Source organism: Odocoileus virginianus, chromosome 1, assembly GCF_023699985.2.
Source record: "Odocoileus virginianus isolate 20LAN1187 ecotype Illinois chromosome 1, Ovbor_1.2, whole genome shotgun sequence".
In the NCBI taxonomy this organism is placed as follows: domain Eukaryota; kingdom Metazoa; phylum Chordata; class Mammalia; order Artiodactyla; family Cervidae; genus Odocoileus; species Odocoileus virginianus.
The window spans coordinates 45,364,533-45,384,788 of NC_069674.1; the positions used below are offsets into that span (position 1 = coordinate 45,364,533).

The following is a 20,256-nucleotide window of genomic DNA, read 5'->3' on the forward strand; positions in this document are numbered from 1 at the left end:
AGCAAAATTCTCAATTTCTGAAGTAACAAAGCCACTCAGAAGAGGAAAAAAAAAATCATATTGAAAGTATAGAAGCTTTTGTTTATATTTGAAGCAGGAAATAAAGCCAATGATAGATGGTCTGGAATTAGGAATCAAAATTCAGACTATAAATTGATTTACAGTTAGGATACTGGGCTGGCAAAATTATGATCCTTTTAGAGTAACCTTGAAAAAAATGAAAAGTCAAACCATTAAGAGAATTCCTCATCATTTTCAATCATAACATTCCTTTTTCTGGAATAAAGAATTTGTAACAGGTATGGGAAATGGATGGGTTTTGTCTTAGAAATGATGACCTCTTAGAAAGGTGAGCTGGAAAGCAATAATGAGAATTCCAATGTTCATATTAAATCACTTTAAATTTATTCTGGCATGTCCCATCTTCAACGTTTAGGGGAAGGGCAGACTGTCATATGTGGAACTACTATTTATAAAAACTAGTGTTTCATAGTAATATATCATATTTGATAAAATAGGTGCTGGAAAAGAACTTTCCCTGCCAAGAGCATCCTGAAGGGAAGCAATCGAAGGCAAGTGTAGAGCAAAACCATTTTCCTGGCTCCAAGGATGAGGCTGAGACTTAGAAGCATGATAAGCCTCCACGTATTAGCTGTCATTACATAGTGAAAAGACTTGGAACTATAAATGAAAGATAATTGTTCCTGTATTCCTGCTCCCAGGAACTGGGTTCCTGGTACATACAGGGATAAGAGAGTTGGCCAGGACAGGTCCCAGCTGTAAGTCATGGAGGACTACATTTGTGACTTGAGGGGTAGAGACTCCTGTCTCCCTACAGAGAACTTGGTCAGTGAACGTCATCCTATTTTCAGGGAGTGGGATGTGGCGTAGGAAGTTAGTACATTGTTTCCAGAAGACCCTGGAGAAAATATAAGTGTACTATAAGGGATGAGGAACACAGCAGAAATGACATTCTTCACCTCTTCCTCAGAGGAACTCACGGCACTCCCTGGGTAGGAAGAGGTTGAAGGTCAAAAGGAAGAAGAGAATCAGAGTCAGCCAGTCTGCGTAGGGTGCAGCAAGGATGAGCCATTAGGTATCTTCCTATGGGACACTTATGCATCTAGTAAGCAAGGAGGCAGAAAAGGAAGACCTGAAAGTTCTGTTGATTCTCTGAGAAAATAAACCCCATTGTCAGGCCTGGTGCACTGGGAAGACCCAGAGTGATCGGGTGGAGAGGGAGGTGGGAGGGGGGACCGGGATGGGGAATACATGTAAATCCATGGCTAATTCATTTCAATGTATGACAAAAACTACTGTAATGATGTAAAGTAATTAGCCTCCAACTAATAAAAATAAATGGAAAAAATAAAAAATTTAAAAAAAATTAAAAAAAAGAAATGAAAAAAAAAAGGAGACAATTGCATGCATTTTTACAATAAAACTCACTGTTACTAGAAAAAAAAGAAAGAAAGAAACCCCATTCTTTCCTCCTGCATCCTTGCATCACTCTTGGGCCCAGGGCACCTTCTATTTCATCTTGCTGATCACAAGGGAGGGAGGCTCCACATGTGCCGAAAGTTACTCTGTATCCCTTAGTACATGCTGCTGCTGCTAAGTCACTTCAGTCGTGTCCGACTCTGTGCGACCCCATAGACGGCAGCCCACCAGGCTCCCCCGACCCTGGGATTCTCCAGGCAAGAACACTGGAGTGGGTTGCCATTTCCTTCTCCAATGCATGAAAGTGAAAAGTGAAAGTGAAGTTGCTCTTTCATGTCTGACTTTTCGCGACCCCATGGACTGCAGCCTACCAGGCTCCTCCGTACATGGGATTTTTCAGGCAAGAGTACTGGAGTGGGGTGCCAATGCCTTCTTTGCTTAGTACATGCAGGTGTCCTCAAATGCCTCAAATTTCCCTTCCTCAGGGTTGCTGTTCCAGGAAAGAAGGTTCTAAATTAATAGTCTACAAACTCCCCCTGCATGTTGGTTTGCAAAATTAATGATCCTTATGAAAAAGTAAATTAATCTTTGATGCTTGGTTGAGGCTAAGAGAAAAATCACTGTTTGGGGGACTGGGCCTTCTTAATACCCCTCATCCAAAGCATTCACTCCCTTCTGCACTAACCACACTCACAGAGATGGGAGGGAGGGGTGGACAACACAGCTTGAAAGTCCATCTTTGAATCCACAGGGCCGTATTGCAAACATTTATCAAATGCCTGTTTGTGCAGTTCAGTGCAACTGTGCCCCAGAGGAGCCAGGAAAGGCTGCAAGGAGGAAGCCCCCTGATGTGATGTTCCTCCCTTGTCAAGTTTTACCTGCACTTTCTACATACACAGTTTGAAAAGACTGCAGTAAACATTTTGTAAAATGTAAATACTATGATCATGGTTTCTTCAGTTTTAGGAGGAACACAACAGCTTTGCCGAAAGCCCCCATCACAGGTCCCAGGGTTCACAGACCTCTCGGGATTAGATAGGTATTAAAGGAATTGGAAGTTCTGATTGCCTCGCTGTGTTTTTCTAGCCCGAGCCTCTGCTGCACTGCATTGCTCAGTTCCTTTCAACTGAAAAATTAAATCTGCACTCCTGTCAAAATGTGTCATCTGCACACCCGGACACTTATCCCAGTTCATCATGCTCTCTGCAGAGTCGAGATGGAAAGAATGCTGCAGCTCCCACTTGCGAGGCCTGGGAAGACCAGGTGTTTGGGAGGATCCGAACAACTGGTGTCCTGGGAGTGTCCTGTGGAATCGACCGGGAATTCCACGGGAACCTCGGTGCTAGGAAAAGAGCTCGTGTCCGTCCGTTTCCTCGGGTGTGAATCACCCTGGTTGGGCTGGGAGAACATGAAGGACCTCGTCAGACGCTGTAAAACCTGCCAAATACACATCAGAACCAGGGGCGTGTGTGTGAACGGGGAGGAGGTACACTATCCGGAGGCTTTTCTTCGAGGTCTATTTATTCTTTGTGCCCCACGGCTGGTGGGTTCTTTGAATGTAAACTCTTGGAAAGGGGCGGGGGAGCCTCTTTCACGCCCGGGGGAGTATCTTGCTCGTCTGTAAATGCTGAATGACAGCGGCAATTTCGGCCTGGAAGGGCCGGTGCGGATTGGGTCTGGTGACCGTCTCGCAGGGCTCGGGGCCAGGACCGGGGACACCATGGAGAGGCCGCGGAGCGCGGGCGGCGCCTCGGGCCCGGGAGCAGTCTGCGGGCGCTCGGAGGGGGCTCCACCTGGTCTCTGAGCCTCGGCCGGAGAGGCGGGGCCCGGCTTCCCGGAGGCGGCGGCGCCTCCTCGAGCCCGAGCGCGCGCTCCCCGGCGTCCGGCGCACGCGCGAGGCCGGGAGGGAGCGCGCCCCGGCGGCGGCGGCGGGAGGAGGAGGAGGAGGAGGGCGGCCGAGGGGAGCCTAGCCGCGCGCGCGGAGGTGGTGGTGGTGGCGGCGGCGGCGGCGGCGACCTGAGCCGGGCGGAGTGGAGAGCGGGGGCGGGGGCGGAGGGAGAGAGAGGCGGAGGGGAGTGAGAGCCGCATTTCCAGTTCCCAACTACGAGCCCCGAGTTTGTAGATGGGGCTGCTCGGTGGCGCCTGCGGCTGAGAAAGAGCAGCGGCGGCGGGCGGAGAGGAGCGACGGCGGCGCGGAGGAAGCCGAGGTGCGAGTCGGTGAGTTGCCCGGGCCCCCCCGTCGCTCGGGTAACGGTCTCGCCGCGCGCCGGGCCGGTCGGGGTGGGGGCGCCCTGTTGCTCGTGGCTTCGCGCCACGCGGGGACCCCACCCCGCCCCCTCAGCACCTGGGCTTGGCCGGGCGACGGGGGCTGCTCCGCTCGGCCGGCGCGGGAGGGGCGCGCTCTGCCGGGGCCCCGGCTCCTGGGCTGCGGGCGAGCGGGCGGGCCGAGCGCGGCAACGTGTCTGGCCCATGCCGCCGCGCCCGGCTCTCCCCACGCGCTCGGCGGCGCGGCCCGGGCGGAGGCAGGGCTGGGGCTGGGGGCGCGGGACTCCCTCCGGCCGCCGGCACCCTCTGCGGCGGGAGTGACGTTAAGACTTGAATGGAGAGCCGTGCCGGGGGCGGTTGTGGCCGTGACAGAAACCTTCGGGGTCGGTCCCCAGCGGGGGCGGCTCCGCCGGCCTCTCGCTGCCTCATGAGCTCCGACTTCTTGGGGGAGGAGGCGTTGGGCAAGTACTGCTGCCACGAGACTCCAGTTGTTTGGCCAGAGTGGTTGTCGGCCGCGCACACGCTGCTCCGGAGGCGTTTGCAGCTGAGGCGGTGCTCTCCGATTCTGAGTACGTTGGTCTGGAACCAAAAAGGTGCTGGGTTTTTTTTGGGGGGGTGGGGGTGGAGCGGTGCTTTTGGGGGCGAGGTGGAGAGCGCCAGGAGGGAGCCGATGGTCGGTGTGATGACAGGATGTAGATTCGGTGATGGGTGTTTTTTGCAGAAGGACTTTTTAACACTTTCTTGGGAGTTTCGTCTCAATTTCCCCAGCTCCTGAGGTTACAGCTGGAGATTCCATCCATTCAACTTCCATCAGCTGGGGCTCGTAAAGAGGGGTCGGGGGGTAGGAGAGAAAGGTAATTGAAGGCTGATGGGGAAGCTCAGAAAATTCACCGCATTACTTAAAACAGCCGGTTAAGGTCAAGCTAGCCACATTTTACTCCTCTTCCATGCCTTTGGGGATGGTTGAAATTTTGCTTGATGCTTTCTCAATTGGTCGTCTTGTTATATGGCTCGGAACATTTGAGGTGCGTTAAAATGCTCTTCAGTTGGCGTATGATTTAGCAGCCATTTCTTCCCGTGAAATCTTTCCAATGGTCGTTCGGAAACTTCTGTTTGTCCACTGTTTTAGGTGAGGTAACACGCTGGTACCACTGCGGAGATAGTTGCGGTACGTTGGTGAAACGACGGACCTCACGGTAGTATTGTATCAGGCCTGATTATAGTCAAGTCTTCTGAGGCCTGATTACAGTAAACAAAGAACTTTTTTGGGTTGTGTCATTTTAAGGTCATCTGTATCTGAAATCTATCATATATGTAAATTCATGTTTTAAGTATACGTTGGCACAGTGTGTTACTTTTTAAGGTCTATGCTTCTTTTAGTTTAGACTAGGGTTACATAATATACAAGTGGTAACATTTATAATGGCTCTGTTTTTGTCCTGTAGAGATTGCACACTAAATATGAAAAAAAATTCTGGGATGTGTTTGTCCTTTTCTAATTGATGCTGCTCAGTTCCTTTTCCGCTTGGATTTTCAAAATGAATTTTTTCTTTCTTTACTGGAAAGAAACTGGAACGCTGGAAAATTTGGGGGCTTACGCAAGTCTGGTAGCTCTATATAAGACAGAATCATTTTCTGTTGTTCTCTAGGCCAACTGTTGGATTTTTTCTTGACAAATCATATTTTTCTTAAACATTCGTGGGAGCAGTTTGCATTTTTCTTGAGTCCCATTTCAGGCTGAAATTGTTCCAGAAGACTACACAGCCTGCTACTTTAGCTTCTTCCCCCACTCTCTTTTTAAGCTTGGGATAACCAAGAAAATCATAATTGAGAGGCTCCATGTATGTTATCTGTGCTGTGTTTTGAAAATTGAAGTTGTTTGAGTATTTACTACCCCTTTATAGAATTTACCATTTAATAATGGATGATTAGCAGAAGATAACCGAGGTATTAATTAAATATCCTTCACATTTTTGACATCCAAACTTTGTTAAAAGTGAGTAATAGCAGCATATTTTTGCTGAGAGTTGCAAATAATACAGGGTTAGGGGCAGTCAAAGGCAACCTAACTATAAAAACACTAAGAAAATAAATATTAAAAGGGGCAAGAGAACCCATTTGTACTTTTTGTGTCACTCTCTGTATTATAAATTACTGAGTTAGGTGGCTTTATAAAAAGAGTATCTTGCAAGTTAGACTTAGGTTTTTAGCACTGGTGATAATTTTCTTTACAAGATGATTCATTTGGTAAGTGACCAAATTTGTATCAGAACTTCACTTCAGGTAGATGTGGTTGACTTGCAGTGGATGTCCTGATATTTATTTCAGGAGGGATGAACACCTGCCCATTAGATAAAATACTTGGCTATTTGAGGATATCATTAAATTATTCCTAAAAAAAAGAATGTACTGAGAAAAAAGAACCTATAGGTTCTTTCCTTCCAAAAATAGTGTTCACATTTATGAGTAACATAGAGCAGAAAAGCATATAAGGTGTCTCTACGGATTTGGTGCTAGCATTGAATTAAAGATTTGATTTCTTCTCTGTAGGTCCCAGATTGTGTATAGATTGTTTTTGGTCAGTCTTAGAGAAGCTGCAATGATTTTCTCACTCTTCCAGTTATTTGTACGTGACCACTGGGGGGAGACTTCACAATTTAGGTTGATGGTATCCCTCTCTCTACACTGCTGCTAATCATTCCTGGGCACTTTGCCCAACTACTGGAAATGTGTTGAGGAAGATGCACTTAGAATCGAGTTCTGATCAAGGTGTCTAAATGACTTTTATTTCTTTAACTCACACCACACTCAAAAAGTACCTCTCTTTATAGATTGTGTTTTTAGCAGTTTACTTTTGGGTCTACTGTTAGGTGGGCTAGCTAAACATCTAACACAGTGAAAGAAGAGATTCATGAATATATTAGAGCTTTCAAAGATCTGACTTTACTGATATTAATCTTAGAAGCAGTGCAGGCTTAATTACTTGCTTTGTGTACATAGGAATTAGTTGTCTGGAAAAAATCTGGAGAGAATACTGCTCTTCTCTGAGGTGTACTATGTCCAAACCTCTTTAAACTGGTTGGTTTCTTGTTTTAAAAAGCTTTCAGAGGGAGAGATATTGAAGCATCCTTTGTGCCTAATTTCACCACATAGGGGAAGTTTCTCCTTTATCACAGTAATAGAGATAAGACCAAAACTCACAACTTTGTTGACCATTAAGCTGAAGCTATTCTCAAGAGGTACAATAAAGTCAGAAAAAACTCTAGTTTCTAATCTTCTCTTCTGACAGTATTTAACTTTGTTAGTGTCCAATTCACTAATAACTCAACAAAGGACATTATTTTTATAGTAGCTTAAAAAGAACTTAAATTCTTCTTAAAATTTTGATTGTAGTAGATTTATTCACTGTATAATGAGTAGGATAGAATTTGAAGTAGTTTCTATCGCCTTTCCTAGTTTCTTCATTTTTATGATGGCTTCACATTTTTTTTTTCTTAAAAAATTTCATAACTACAATAAGAGAGATTTTCTGCTGAGGAAATGCAGATTCCTGGCCAACCTCAACATTGTGTTTAATTCTTGGGGAGTAATTTCTAATGGTCTGCAAAGCAAAATGAGAAGGACAATGTAGTGAGTTTCTCATAAAGCTCAGGTTATTTTCAAATCGTTTCCTCTGCCTACTAGTTCCTATAATGGTCTGATTCCTACTTACTTTACTGACTTGCAGCTTTTCCTCTTAGATGAGTTGCTCCTTCACCACTCTCTCTAGCATTCTCCCTTGTTCACTGTTTTCCATCTACCCGAGGCGTATGTGCTCTGTCATGTCTGACTCGTTGTGATCGCACAGACTGTAGTCCACTAGGCTCCTCTGTCTATGGAATTTTCCAGCAAGAATACTAGAGGAGGTTGTCATTTCTTTTCTCCAGAGGATCTTCCTGACTGAGGGATCGAACCGGAGTCTCTCTGGTCTCCTGCCCTGGCAGATGGATTCTTTACCACTGCTCTGCCTGGGAAGCCCGTATTCCATCTACACGGCCCTTCTTTTCTCTCCTCAGAAATGCCATGGCTTGTTCCTGACTTAGGTCTGTTCTCTCTGCCTGGAATTGCCTTAAAATGTGACAAAATGGCTCCTTTTCATCATTTCAGGTTTCAGTCCAAGTAACTTCTTTTTCAGTTCAGTTACTTTCTCAGATAAGCGTTACTGTGGAACCACCCTGTCAGAATGGCACCATCCTCATTTCCCCTTCCATTATTATTATTATTTTTTTTGCAGGTTGTTTCTCATATCTGACTTTGTATTTTTATATTATTTTGTTATCTATATACTCTCATTAGAATGCAAGCCCCATTAGAACAGTGATTTCTATCTCTTTTGTCTTAACAGTATATTCCAAGAACTTAGACTAGTTCCTGGCACACAGCTGTCATTAAATATAAATATCCCTTTTAAAAAATCTGAGGTTCTAGTCCTCCTGAGGCTTTGGTGTTAAAGTGCTCCTTTATGAAATGATATGAGTCAATGATAGTTGTAGTAAGATAGTTGCAGTAAGTAGGCCACTTTTGGCTGTAAGTTATAGAAATCCATTCTGACTGGTATTGGTATGAACAAAAAGTGAGATTTACTGTAAAGATAGATGCAGGAGTGTCTAAAGGAATCCCAGGGTTGGGACTCTGGAACTCCAGTGCCAGCGGAACACACTTCATCTCTTCTGTTTATTCTTCCCTGTGCATTTGTTTCATGTTTTCTAATGCTGTGGAGGACCACTTCCTGGTCCTCTTAATAGAAGATATGGCCTGCAGGAGCTCCTAAAATTGCCCTGTTTCTGGGCCCAGCAGGAAATAGATTTCTCTAGCACCCCAATAGATGGGGAAACAGTGAGAAACTTAATTTTTTGAAGGGGCTTCAAAATCACTGCAGATGGTGACTGCAGCCATGAAATTAAAAGATGCTTGCTCCTTGGAAGAAAAGCTATGCCCAACCTAGACAGCATATTAAAAAGCAGAGACATTACTTTGCCAACAGAGGTCTATCTAATCAAAGCTGTGTTTTCCAGTGAGATTTGCACTGTAAAGAAAGCTGAGCGCCAAAGAATTGATGGTTTTGAACTGTGGTGTTGGAGATGACTCTTGAGAGTCCCTTGGACAGCAAGGAGATCCAACCAGTCCATCCTAAAGGAGATCAGTCCTGAATATTCATTGGAAGGACTGATGCTGAAGCTGAAACTCTGATACTTTGGCCACCTGATGTGAAGAACTGACTCATTTGAAAAGACCCTGATGCTGGGAAAGATTGAAAGCAGGAGGAGAAGGAGACAACAGAGGATGAGATGGTTGGATGGCATCAGCGACTCGATGGACATGAGTTTGAGCAAGCTCTGGGAACTGGTGATGGACAGGGAAGTCTGCTGTGCTGCAGTCCTTGGGGTTGCTGTGTTGGACATAACTAAGCGACTGAACTGGGAACTGACCCCTTCCCTGTTCATCAAACGATCCCAGTTGTTAGGACTTGGTTGTACGTGCTGTAATCATTTGAAGTAGGATTGGGCAGCCAACCCAACTAGGTGTCCCAGTGACAATTCATTTTCACTCTTGACCACTTTACAAAAGGCTGGCTTCCCTTGTTTTAAATTTTGCTGGTGTATGAAGTTGGAACATCTGGAAAGTACTGTCATGGGCTTATACTAAAGAAATGTCCTTTCATGGAAGGAACTTAGGATAATAAAATCCACACATAAAGGAAAGAAACAATAAAGTGGCATGATGATAAATGTAGGAACTGAGAAAAACATTTGCAACTTGTATTATAAATGAAAAGCTAACTTCCTTAATATATAAAGAGCACATACAAATTGATAAGAAAATGACAGGCCATAAACTAGGCAAAGATCATGAATAGATAATTCAGAGAAAGGAACTTCAAATGGTTCTTATGTGTATATATCAAGATATTCAACCTCACAGTGAAAATATCAAAAATTAAAGCTATGAGATAATATTTTTGCCTATTAGATAAAAAAGTTTAATATGTTAAAATTTTCATTTTATATTGGAGTATAGTTGATTAACAGTGTTATATTTCAGGTATATGGCAGAGTGATTCAGTTATACATGTATCCTTTTTCAGGTTCTTTCCCATTTAAGTTATTAGACAAGTGTTATACATAGGTGCATGTTGGTTTTCTGATAATAGGTTTTGAAGAGGATAGAAACTTATATTCTCATGCACTGCTCATGTGCTGCTGGTAGAAATATAAATCAGTAGTATTTGATGTGATTGAAATGTCTGAAAAGTACTAAGATAAATAGAAATACCTGAGAATATGCGTAAAATACCTGAGACATGCTGGACTGGATGAAACACAAGCTGGAATCAAGATTGCTGGGAGAAATATCAATACCTCAGATATGCAGATGACACCACACTTACGGCAGGAAGCGAACACGACCTAAAGAGCCTCTTGATGAAAGTGAAAGAGGAGAGTGAAAAAGCTGTCTTAAAACTCAGCATTAAGAAAACTAAGATCATGGCATCTGGTCCCACCACTTCATGGCAAATAGATGTGGAAACAGTGAGAGACTTTATTTTGGGGGGGCTCCAAAATCACTGCAGATGGTGACTGCAGCCATGAAATTGAAAGATGCTTGCTCCTTGGGAGAAAAGCTGTGCTCAACCTAGACAGCATATTAAAAAGCAGAGACATTACTTTGCCAATGAAGGTCCATCTAGTCAAAGCTATGGTTTTTCCAGTAGTCGTGTATGGATGTGTGAGATGGACCTTAAAGAAAGCTGAGTGGAGAAGAATTGATGCTTTTGAATTGTGGTGTTGGAGAAGACTCTTGAGAGTTCCTTGGACAGCAAGGAGATCAACCAGTCCATCCTAAAAAAAATCAGTCCTGAATATTCATTGGAAGGACTGATGCTGAACCTGAAACTCTGATACTTTGGCCACCTGATGTGAAGAACTGACTCATTTGAAAAGACCCTGATGCTGGGAAAGATTGAAGGAGAGAGAAGGGGATGACAGAAGATGAGATGGTTGGATGGCATCACCCAGTCAATGGACATGAGTTTGAGTAAACTCCAGGAGTTGGTGATGGACAGGTAGGCTGGTGTGCTGCAGTCCATGGGGTTGCAAAGAGTCAGACAGGACTTAGCAACTGAACTGAACTGATGCATAAATTGCTACAGGTGTTATAGGAGAGGAAAGAACTTATCTGAACACTAACTTGTATTGCTTTATTTTTTTTCTTTAATCATGAAATAAGCCCAGGCTAGGCTAAAGCCAACAAAATGTCTGCCCCTCTCCCCTACAAGACACACACAGGAGATTGCTTTTAGGATCATAATTAATTGCCCTTCTCAGATCACCTCTTCATCCTCCCTAGTACTGGTGAAGTTTGTTTCTAAATCAGTGAGGTTTCCATTAACTTTGTATCTTTTCAGAGACTTGTACTTTGTTAGCTACTTAGTAATTCTCAAGGAAAGGTTGAACTAAATAGTGCTTAGCTTAAGAGCTTTTTATAACTACTTCATAATTTTATGTTTTTGGAAATAATTTGTAAAAAAATGATTTAGAATTTAACTTAATATATGTACTTAGAATTTTATTGCAATAAATGGCCATAGAACACTTTTATAAATTGTTTATTTATGTAGTATATTAATGGAACTTTACTTTTACATGGTTCCCTTGCTCTATAAAATATTTTTAGATCTTTATTGTGTTGGAGAATTGTGGAAAGAGGAGGGTGGGCAACTGAAATGCCTGGAACTTTCCTAGAGAATTTCATGAGAAACTGTGAGGAACGTGGCTGTGCAGGTCAGGGGCCATATGCTTAGGAAAGGAAAAGAAAAGCGTTAAGGATTTACAGAAAGTCTCGTGGAACCTGGAGGGGCTACATCTTAGGAGGAGTTTTAACCAAGGAAAACGCTGTCAATGTAGATGAATGCATACTTTGGGAATGCATTATATACTTTATGACACTTTAATTCTGTAGGTCTTCTGCCATGAATGACTCTGATACAGGGGTTCTCTGCCTCAGTGGCTTGTCAGAATCCTTTAGAGTTATGTCTAACCAAAGGATTCTCGTTTAGTTTGTCTGGTGTGGGGCCAGAGCATGTTTATATTTTCAAAATCCCCAAGAGTCAATATTTATGAAATAGTCCACTTTATAAAATACTCTCTTCAACAACCAAATCAATCAACATAGCTTTTAGGGTCCTTTAGTTTAGGTAACTAACCTCAGAAGGGCTTCCCAGATGGCTCTGATGGAAGAGAATCTGCCTGTAATTTGGAAGACCCAGATTCGATCCCCAGGTTGGCAAGATCTCCTGGAGAAGGGAGTGGCAACCCACACCAGTATTCTTGCCTGGAGAATTCCAGGGACAGATGCTCCAGTCCATGGGGTCACAAAGAGTCAGACATGACTGAGCGATGTAACACACACACAGCCTCAGAAAGTCTGTCTTAGCTTGGTCTCCACTTTGGCCACATTGGTAGCTCTGTAAACATCTGACTGATTTCCATTGCTCTGCCCACTTCATTGTCTCCCCTTCTTTGCCTACTTGTTTCTTCTGCTCAAAAGTCTTGAAGCTTGCCTCCCCCAAGAAGCTGTCTTGGCTGGTCTCATCCACAGTTTATCTTTCCAATACAGGACAGATTATAGCACAACATTGACACAGCTGGTAAATACACATCCTAAGAGGGGCTGATTCATGTATTTTCACTGTTGAGTCTTGTGCATATATTCCCATTTTACTGTTTGAACGTCCTTAGTTTTTCCTTTTGCTCCCAAGAGCTTGAAGCTTATACATAGCTGGCTGAATATCAATAGTGTCATCAACAGTATTTTTGAATGCTTACTATGTTTCAGGAACTTTGCTGAGTGTTCTCCACACATTATCTCTTTTGCTCATCAGCAGTTTTTTAAAACTCAAATTAAAACCCTTATATGATTGTCCTAGTTTCCTGTGGCTTCTGTAGCAAATTGCCCCCAACTTGGTGGCTTAAAAGCAAAAGTTTATTCTCTCACAGCTTTGGAGGCCAGGTGTCTGAAGTCAGTATCACTGGGCCAAAATCAGGCTGCTCCCTCCAAAGGCTCAAGAAGAGACTGTTCCTTGCTTCTTCCACAGTTTAGTGCCTGCCAGAATTCCTTGACTTGTAGTTGCATCACTCCAATCTTCAAAGGCAGAATTTCAAATCTCCCTCACCTCTCTTCTTCTCATCACCTTTTCCTATGTGTGAGAAAAAAGAGAGAAACCTCTCATTGCCTCTCTCTTATGAGGAGACGTATGATGGCATTTTAGCTTCCCTTTGCTCCAGAATAATCTCCCTGTCACAGGATCCTTAATCACATCTGCAAAGACTCCTTTTCCAAATAATGTAACATTCACCGGTTCCAAAGATTAAGACATGAGTGTTTTTTAGGGGACCATCATTCAACCTATCACTTGGATAATTCAGAGAAGGAGGACTGGTAACTGTCTTTTTCCCCATCCTCATTCCTCTCTGTATAAGCGTTTCTTATCCAGAGACGGTTTTGCTGTCCTCTCTTCACTCCCTCGGGGACATCTGGCTGTCGTAACTGGGAGGGTGTCGCTGTTGGCATCTGTCAGGTAGAGCCAGCGATGATGCTGCAAACAGGGCACAGAGTGGGCCATCCCTCACAGAGTTATCCAGCCCGAGTGTCATAGTGCTGGGGCTGAAAAACCTTGTCCTAACCTAACTATTACAAATAGCTTCCTGTATATCATTCCTAAAAAAAAATCTTATATTAGCTAGCACATGAGTAAAGCCCTCTGCTATGATTTGATTATGTCTGGTGGTAGTTTTTGGTTAAGTGAAGAGTCAATAAATGACCCACATATACCTTAAATAACATTTTCACTTTCAAAATATAAATACACATGCACATACTAACGTTTTCTTTGAGTATGTATCTTTTGAGTGGCGCTCTGGGTCAATATTCTTACAGAAACTTGCTCTAGCTTTGGAGCAAGAACTTAAAAGTTTGTGGAGGAATCTGAGTGTAGGATCCTGGTAGTGTTTTATGACTACTCAATTGTTTATAGTTGACTTACACTTAATTATACAGCAATTTGGATTTTTTTTGTATTCTTGTTTTGTCACTTGCTTTCTTTGGATCTCTCCAAAGCATTCAGTTTGGCTTTCATATAAAGAACAAAATGACTCTGGTGGTCTTGTATCAAACATTATATATATATATATATAGTGTGTATAAAGAAATCTTTGTACAGAAAAGAATTGCTCTAATATATTGCAAATACTTCTTCCATTCGTAGCTCACTTAAATAGTTTCTCATGTGACATAGAGCTAATTTCATAGTTACTTTCAGATTTTTGGAAGTTTTAGAAAATTTTGTTTTAATACTGTAATAACTGTTTATAAATTATATGATATTGCATAAATACTTTATTGCTATTCATATTAATGTTTGATTTGCTTTTCATTAACTGCAACAAATATTATTTGGTGTTTTGCTTACTAGCAAAATATTTTCAGTTTCTTATGTAGTTAAATAGCACAATTTCTTGAAACTGGGTATTTTATTATTTTCTTACTCAGCAAGTGAGTTAGGGATGTGGATTGTAATTCCAGTTTTTGTAACTTCCATCTCTTTTACTTTGTCCAGGACACAGAGCTCTGTGTGGTACAAATAATAAGCTTGCTGGCAGATCCTGGTATTACTGTTGAACTCGATATGTTGATACCTTGTCTCTAAAATAGGGGTTGTAATGTATATTATCAAGTGTGAAACAGATTGCCAGTCCAGGTTGGATGCATGAGACAAGTGCTCGGGGCTGGTGCACTGGGATGACCCAGAGGGATGGGGAGCACATGTAAATCCATGGCTGGTTCATGTCAATGTATAGCAAAAACCACTACAATATTGTAAACTAATTAGCCTCCAACTAATAAAAATAATTGGGAAAAATAAAAAAAATAAAAATAGGGGTTATAATATTTACATTGTAGGGTTGGTATAAGATTTTAATTGGATAATAAATATAAAGTGTCTAGCACAGAGTCTGAGACAGTCAGTAAATGTCAGTATCCTTTCCTTCTCTTACTGTTTGGTACGGTGTTCCATGTTCAGTGGGTATTTGTTGAATAAACATATTTTCAGTTGACTTTGATTCATTTTTTCACATTTTTCTTTCCAGTGTAAGAACTATGTCTCACTTAGTAAATATTTTTTAGAATAATTTCGCTTTTAAAGTAGTCCAATAAGTTATGTGCTATTAACTAAAGTTACTAAGTCTTATTTTTATATGACATTTCAGTGTGTTTACAAAGGCAAGTTAAATATTAGGTGGAAAGATGACTATGTGACCTCAAAGATTCCTTCCAGCATGATCTAAAATTTTTATAAAATTCACACAATCCTGAGTTTTCTTTCTGCTTTGCCCCTAAAATCTAAAGAAGTAAGTAGTGTTTGAAAATGTAGCATTTAGTTGGGAATGAAGAAAATAACCATACTTGTTATATGTTCATAATGGTTCCTTACCATGTAATGGGAATTTTTTAGTCTTTGGGATGAGTGCACTGTCTTAAGTGGATTTGTCTTTTTATTTCACCTAGAATTTGTATGTCTATCTACATATAAAGAAATGTTTAAGGGAAGTTTCTTTTATGTAAAGTTATTTGCCTTTTTATTCATCTGTTAAATATCCCTCTACCTGAGATTTTGGTATACTTGGGTAGTATACTGAGTAACTTGGGTAGCTGAGTTAAAAGAAATTTAATTCATTTAAGTTGCTTATTTTAGAAATTAAATGATACTCATGCATGATTTTATATAAGTTGATTCAGGTGTTTTCTGTTTTAAACTGCTAATTGTCATTTTTAATCGGGGATAAATGAAAAAAATTAAACCACTTTTTTTAAGAAGATTGGAACACTGTGTGAGGCAAATGGGCAAAGCCGTCAATCACAGTATGCCCTCACTATCCTTAGCATTGGGTTCTTGAAAACGCCAAGGCAGAGATATTTTCCCTGAAGGAATTTAAGGTGTTACAGGGGATGTCAGGCCAAGGAGTCAGAGACTGTGAGTGAACCCTTAAGAAATCTTATAAGCTTTTAATGTCCTCCCAATTAAAGCATTAGCTATATCAAATAATCAGCATTTTATGCAGGTCCATATCAGGTATTAGTTTCCCCCTACTTTCTTCAAAGAAATGTTTCAGGATTTCCAGTCTTGGGGTTGGTGGGGAGCAGGAAATGCTTCATAATTCATAAGAAGCAATTTTTAGGGTATCTTATTCAGAGGCTTTCTCATTTTTACTTAAAGGTTACTCACTTGATTTAGAGATAGCATAACTTGGATATTTGAGATTAAAAAATAAGCTTTTAGTAACTTTTATTTGACTTGCTTGCTATAGACAAGTGGGTATTTATAGTTCCTTTCCAGCTCTGGTAACTTCATTCCAGTTCACGCCAGAATATGACATAGTGGAACACTGATGTGGCTGATGGTCCTTCCTTTCTCATCTTTGTTCTGTCCTTCCCAACACACTGTGATTCTAGATCGAAGGCTGGAGATGTATTTTGTCTCCATTTCTGTCTCTGTTAGCAGGGCCCTGCAAATATCTTCTACTCCTACTCTGTCATCTCTTTATTTCTCTTCTATCTTCCAAACCTGCAGTTCCCTCTTTCCCAAAATATCTCCAGAAACAGCAACTTAGAATTGGTTACACTCTAGAAATGTTTACCAGAAGGAAATCCATGAATATGTGTATATACTGGAATTTCACATAGTAAAAAAGTTTTTCGAGGGAAGAAACGGTCTTTGTATCCCCTCAGCCAAGCATTGGCCCATGAGCTCAGGCAATGCTTAGTATTTATTATTGAACAAATTAGCAAACTTCAGAAGTTGGCACATAAGTAGTGGCTTATCATGTGCGGCAGACTGTAAGTTCTGAGATAGATTAAGAAAAATTCTTACCTGTAAAGAGGGACTTGCTACTCACTTGATTGGATTAATTTTGAGAAAAGTCCTAAAATGCATTTAGTTCTAGAACTTCGATTATAAAAAAGCAAGAAGTGGGTCATCAGTTGGTGAGGTATTGAATAGCTAAGAAAAAAAGAATATTTTTTGGTGAGGTAACATGAATGAAGGAATTTAGGTGGGAATGAGATGTGTGGTTGTAAGTAAAGGAAGTAAAAAGAGCAATGTGGTTAGGACAGAGAGTTTGTATTAGAGGAATTCAGTTGAATCGATGAAAAGCTCGATTTTTAAAAGAAATGTAAGCATTTCCAGATGGCAAAAAGCCCTATTTTTCTAACGTGTATTGTCATTAAAATGATAATTTAACATGAGCTGTGTGATAATCTTACAACTGAGTGGATTACAATGAAGAAAAGAACAGGAGAAGCATTGCAGTGGTAATTTAAAGGTGAAGCAGGGAGAGCTTGGAAGACAGAGGTGGCAGAGAAAATGGGGAGTAAAAGATGAATATATTAATAGTAAAATTGTGAATTCACTGTGGCCAGTTAAATGGAATACAGAGGTAATTTGAAGTTTTCAAGGGATTCCTAGGCGAAGGACAGCCCCTGGATTTTTCAGAATTTGGGGATCTTTTCCCAAGATAAGCCCTGTTCTTGTTTTAAAAGGTTCATTTAGTTTCTTATTTTTAAATAAATTGTTATATTCTTTAGATTTCAGTAGGCTGTTCTCAACTATATTTGACCCTTTTCATTATCAAAGGATAAAAAAGTTCTTTTGAGACCACTTACCTGGATATTAATAAGTCAAATTTTATTTTGACTCTCATGGTATACTGTTAACTTTCAAAGGGAGGGTACTTACTGTAATGATAATTGAGGTGCTGTCATGGAAAAAGAGGGACAGAGGAACTAAAAAGGGGAAACTTAGAATATCAAGACACTGGTAGTACTGAGGAAGATGAAAAAATATTAAACCAAGAATATTAAATTTTAAAAGTGCTCAAGTGCCTGAAAAATACTTCAAACAGTGTTAGAAGTTGGGAAATATGAGAAGTATGAGAAGTCAAATATGAGAAATATGAGAAGTCAAAAAAGATATGACTTGCATTATCAGAGAGCATATATAAAGTATGGTCATGGGTCTTCCTCTCGTGACTTTTTTTTAATAAACTAAAAAAAGAAGAAAAAAACTGTATAGCAAATACCTCTTACAATCGTGCCGTGATCTGCTTTCTCTGAAAGTGAAAGTTGCTCAGTTGTGTCCGACTCTGCGACCTCATGGACTATACAGCCCGTGGAATTCTCCAGGTCAGAGTTCTGGAGTGGGTAGCCTTTCCCTTCTCCAGATCTTCCCAACCCAGAAATCAAACTGTGGTCTCTTGCATTGAAGGTGGATTCTTTAGCAACTGAGCTATGAAAGCCAAATTAATATGAGACATTTATTGGGTGATCAAGAAAAGTGAGGTGATTTTGATGGTAGAAGTATCAAACTTTATTAGCTTGATTCACATTGTTTAGAATATACCACTGATGCTTTAAGGGGACAGTTTTTGCCTCCCGCCGGGTACTTGGTAACATCTGAAGATTTTTGGTTGTCACAGTTCGGATGGGGGATGCTTATTAGCATCTAGTGGGTAAGAACAAGGATGCTACTGAACAATTCATAGGACAACCCCCCATAACAGAGCCCAAAATGCCAGTAGTGCCAATATTGAGTAGCCCTGGAGTATGGGAGTAGGCAGTTTTTCCCTGGGCAATTTTAAAGACCTGTGTCAATTTATTACTTCTTTTTTTTTTTGCAAGTCTGACCAGGTATTGCCTTCTGTTAAGGCACTTTCTTCCCACAGCTTACAATATACTTGATTGTCACTGTTTTCTTTGCTGTGTTCTTATCCTCAGGCTAGGTCTTGGGCTTCCCAGGTAGCGCTAGGGACGCTGGTGGCTCAGATGGTAAAGAATCTGCCTGCAGTGTGGGAAACCCGGGTTTGACCCCTGGGCTGGGAAGATCCCCTGGAGAAAGGAATGGCAATCCACTCCAGTATTCCTGCCTAGAGAATTCCATGGACAAGAAACCTGGTGGCTACAGTCCATGAGGTTGCAAAGAGTCGGACCCGACTGAGCAGTTACACCTTCTTTCCCAGGTGGCGCACTGGTAAAGAATCTGTCTGCCAATGCAAGGAGATGCAAGAGATACAGGTAAGATCCCGGGGTTGGGAACATCCCCCGGAGAAAGAAATGGCAATCCCCTCTAGTATTCTTGCCTGGAAAATTCCATGGACAGAGGAGCACGACAGGCTACAGTCCAAGGAGTCACAAAGAGTTGGACACGACTGAGCACGTTCTTCTTGGGTACTTTGATTTCCAAATTCTGAGGGCCTTTTGATGTAATTTCTTGAGTACTTTTTTTTGTAAGAAGACTTTTTCATGTGCTTCAGGTCCTAGGTCTGGGTTGTGCTAGTTTTTGAGTCCAGGTTTTATTCTAGTGATGTTTAAATGCTCTCATTTTTTTATGCAAGGTATTTCTTTTTAACATTATTTAAAACTGTTGCAATCTTTCGCGTGCGTGTGTGTGTGCACGCACACATACATGCTCAGTTGTTTAGTTGTGTCCGACTCTTTGTGACTTTATAGACTGTAGCCTGCCAGTCCCTTCTGTCCATGGGATTCTCCAGGCAAGAATACTGGAGTGGGTTGCCATGCCCTCCTCCAGGGCGTCTTCTCGACCCAGAAATCAGACCCACATCTCCTGCATTGCAGGCAGATTCTTTACCACTGAGCCACCTGGGTTTAAAAGTTTATTTAAATGAAATACTTAACTCCTGAAAAAGCCGTGTAGGAGTTATTTCTTTTAGAATGATTTTATCCCTGCTTATAGATAAAAGATTGCCATACCTACAACATTACAATTAATAGCTGCATTCAGGAAGGTATTCTAAAAGGTATTATAATTATAATGGCTTTATAATGATAAGTGAAAACATTAAGAACCAACTTTTTTCCCTTAGCCTACCTCAATTTGATGTTGATTTAAACATACTGGTCATTTAGTAAAGTACAAGTGCCATATGCCTGTGTATACGCTGACCCTTGAATGACATGGTAGATGGTCAGGCGGAGGGGCTGGGAATCTGTGGCTAATTTATTGTTGGCCCTCTGTATCTAGAGTTCCTTGGTACCTGTGAATTCAAGCAACCACTGATTGGGCAGTACTGTAGTATTTACTGTTGAAAAATACCCACGCATAAGTGGTCCTGCACAGCTCAAAGCCCCCCTGTTCCAGGGTCAGTTGTACTGGCTACTCTGTGTATGAAAAGAATAGGGAGGGAATGCAAAGGTACAGAGCGATTGTGTAGTAGTCAGGATGTGGTGGGTCCATGCTGTGTTTATGTGACTGTGCGTGTGTGTGTGTTGAAAATTTATCTCTGAGAAGTGAAGTTCTGGAGTAAGTGTAGGTTTGTTTTTTGTTCTTTTGTAGTAAATATTTTCTGTCTACTTCTAGTATGTATTACTTATGTCTTAATCTTCCATTTTCATCTGTGCAGATGTTTTGTTAATTGGCTTTCCATCATTCTAAAACTGATC

At 41.5% G+C, this 20,256-nt stretch overlaps 1 protein-coding gene across 5 annotated transcripts in view; it reads left to right on the forward strand.

The window, feature by feature from the left end:
- Positions 1 to 3,558: 3,558 nt before the first annotated feature.
- PALS2 (protein associated with LIN7 2, MAGUK p55 family member) overlaps positions 3,559 to 20,256 on the forward strand; it is a 117,888-nt gene continuing 101,190 nt past the window's right edge. For 2 of the 5 annotated variants that reach the window (XM_070467555.1, XM_070467574.1), the window contains exon 1: positions 3,574 to 3,657. Coding sequence is in view for 2 of the 5 variants with exons in the window: in XM_070467539.1 (XP_070323640.1) it covers positions 4,040 to 4,274 (235 nt within the window). In the remaining 3 variants the exon portion in view is untranslated. Of the gene's footprint in view, positions 3,658 to 4,019; positions 4,275 to 20,256 lie in introns of those variants that run through there. The other 3 variants (XM_070467539.1, XM_070467544.1, XM_070467592.1) reach the window with 2 other exon arrangements.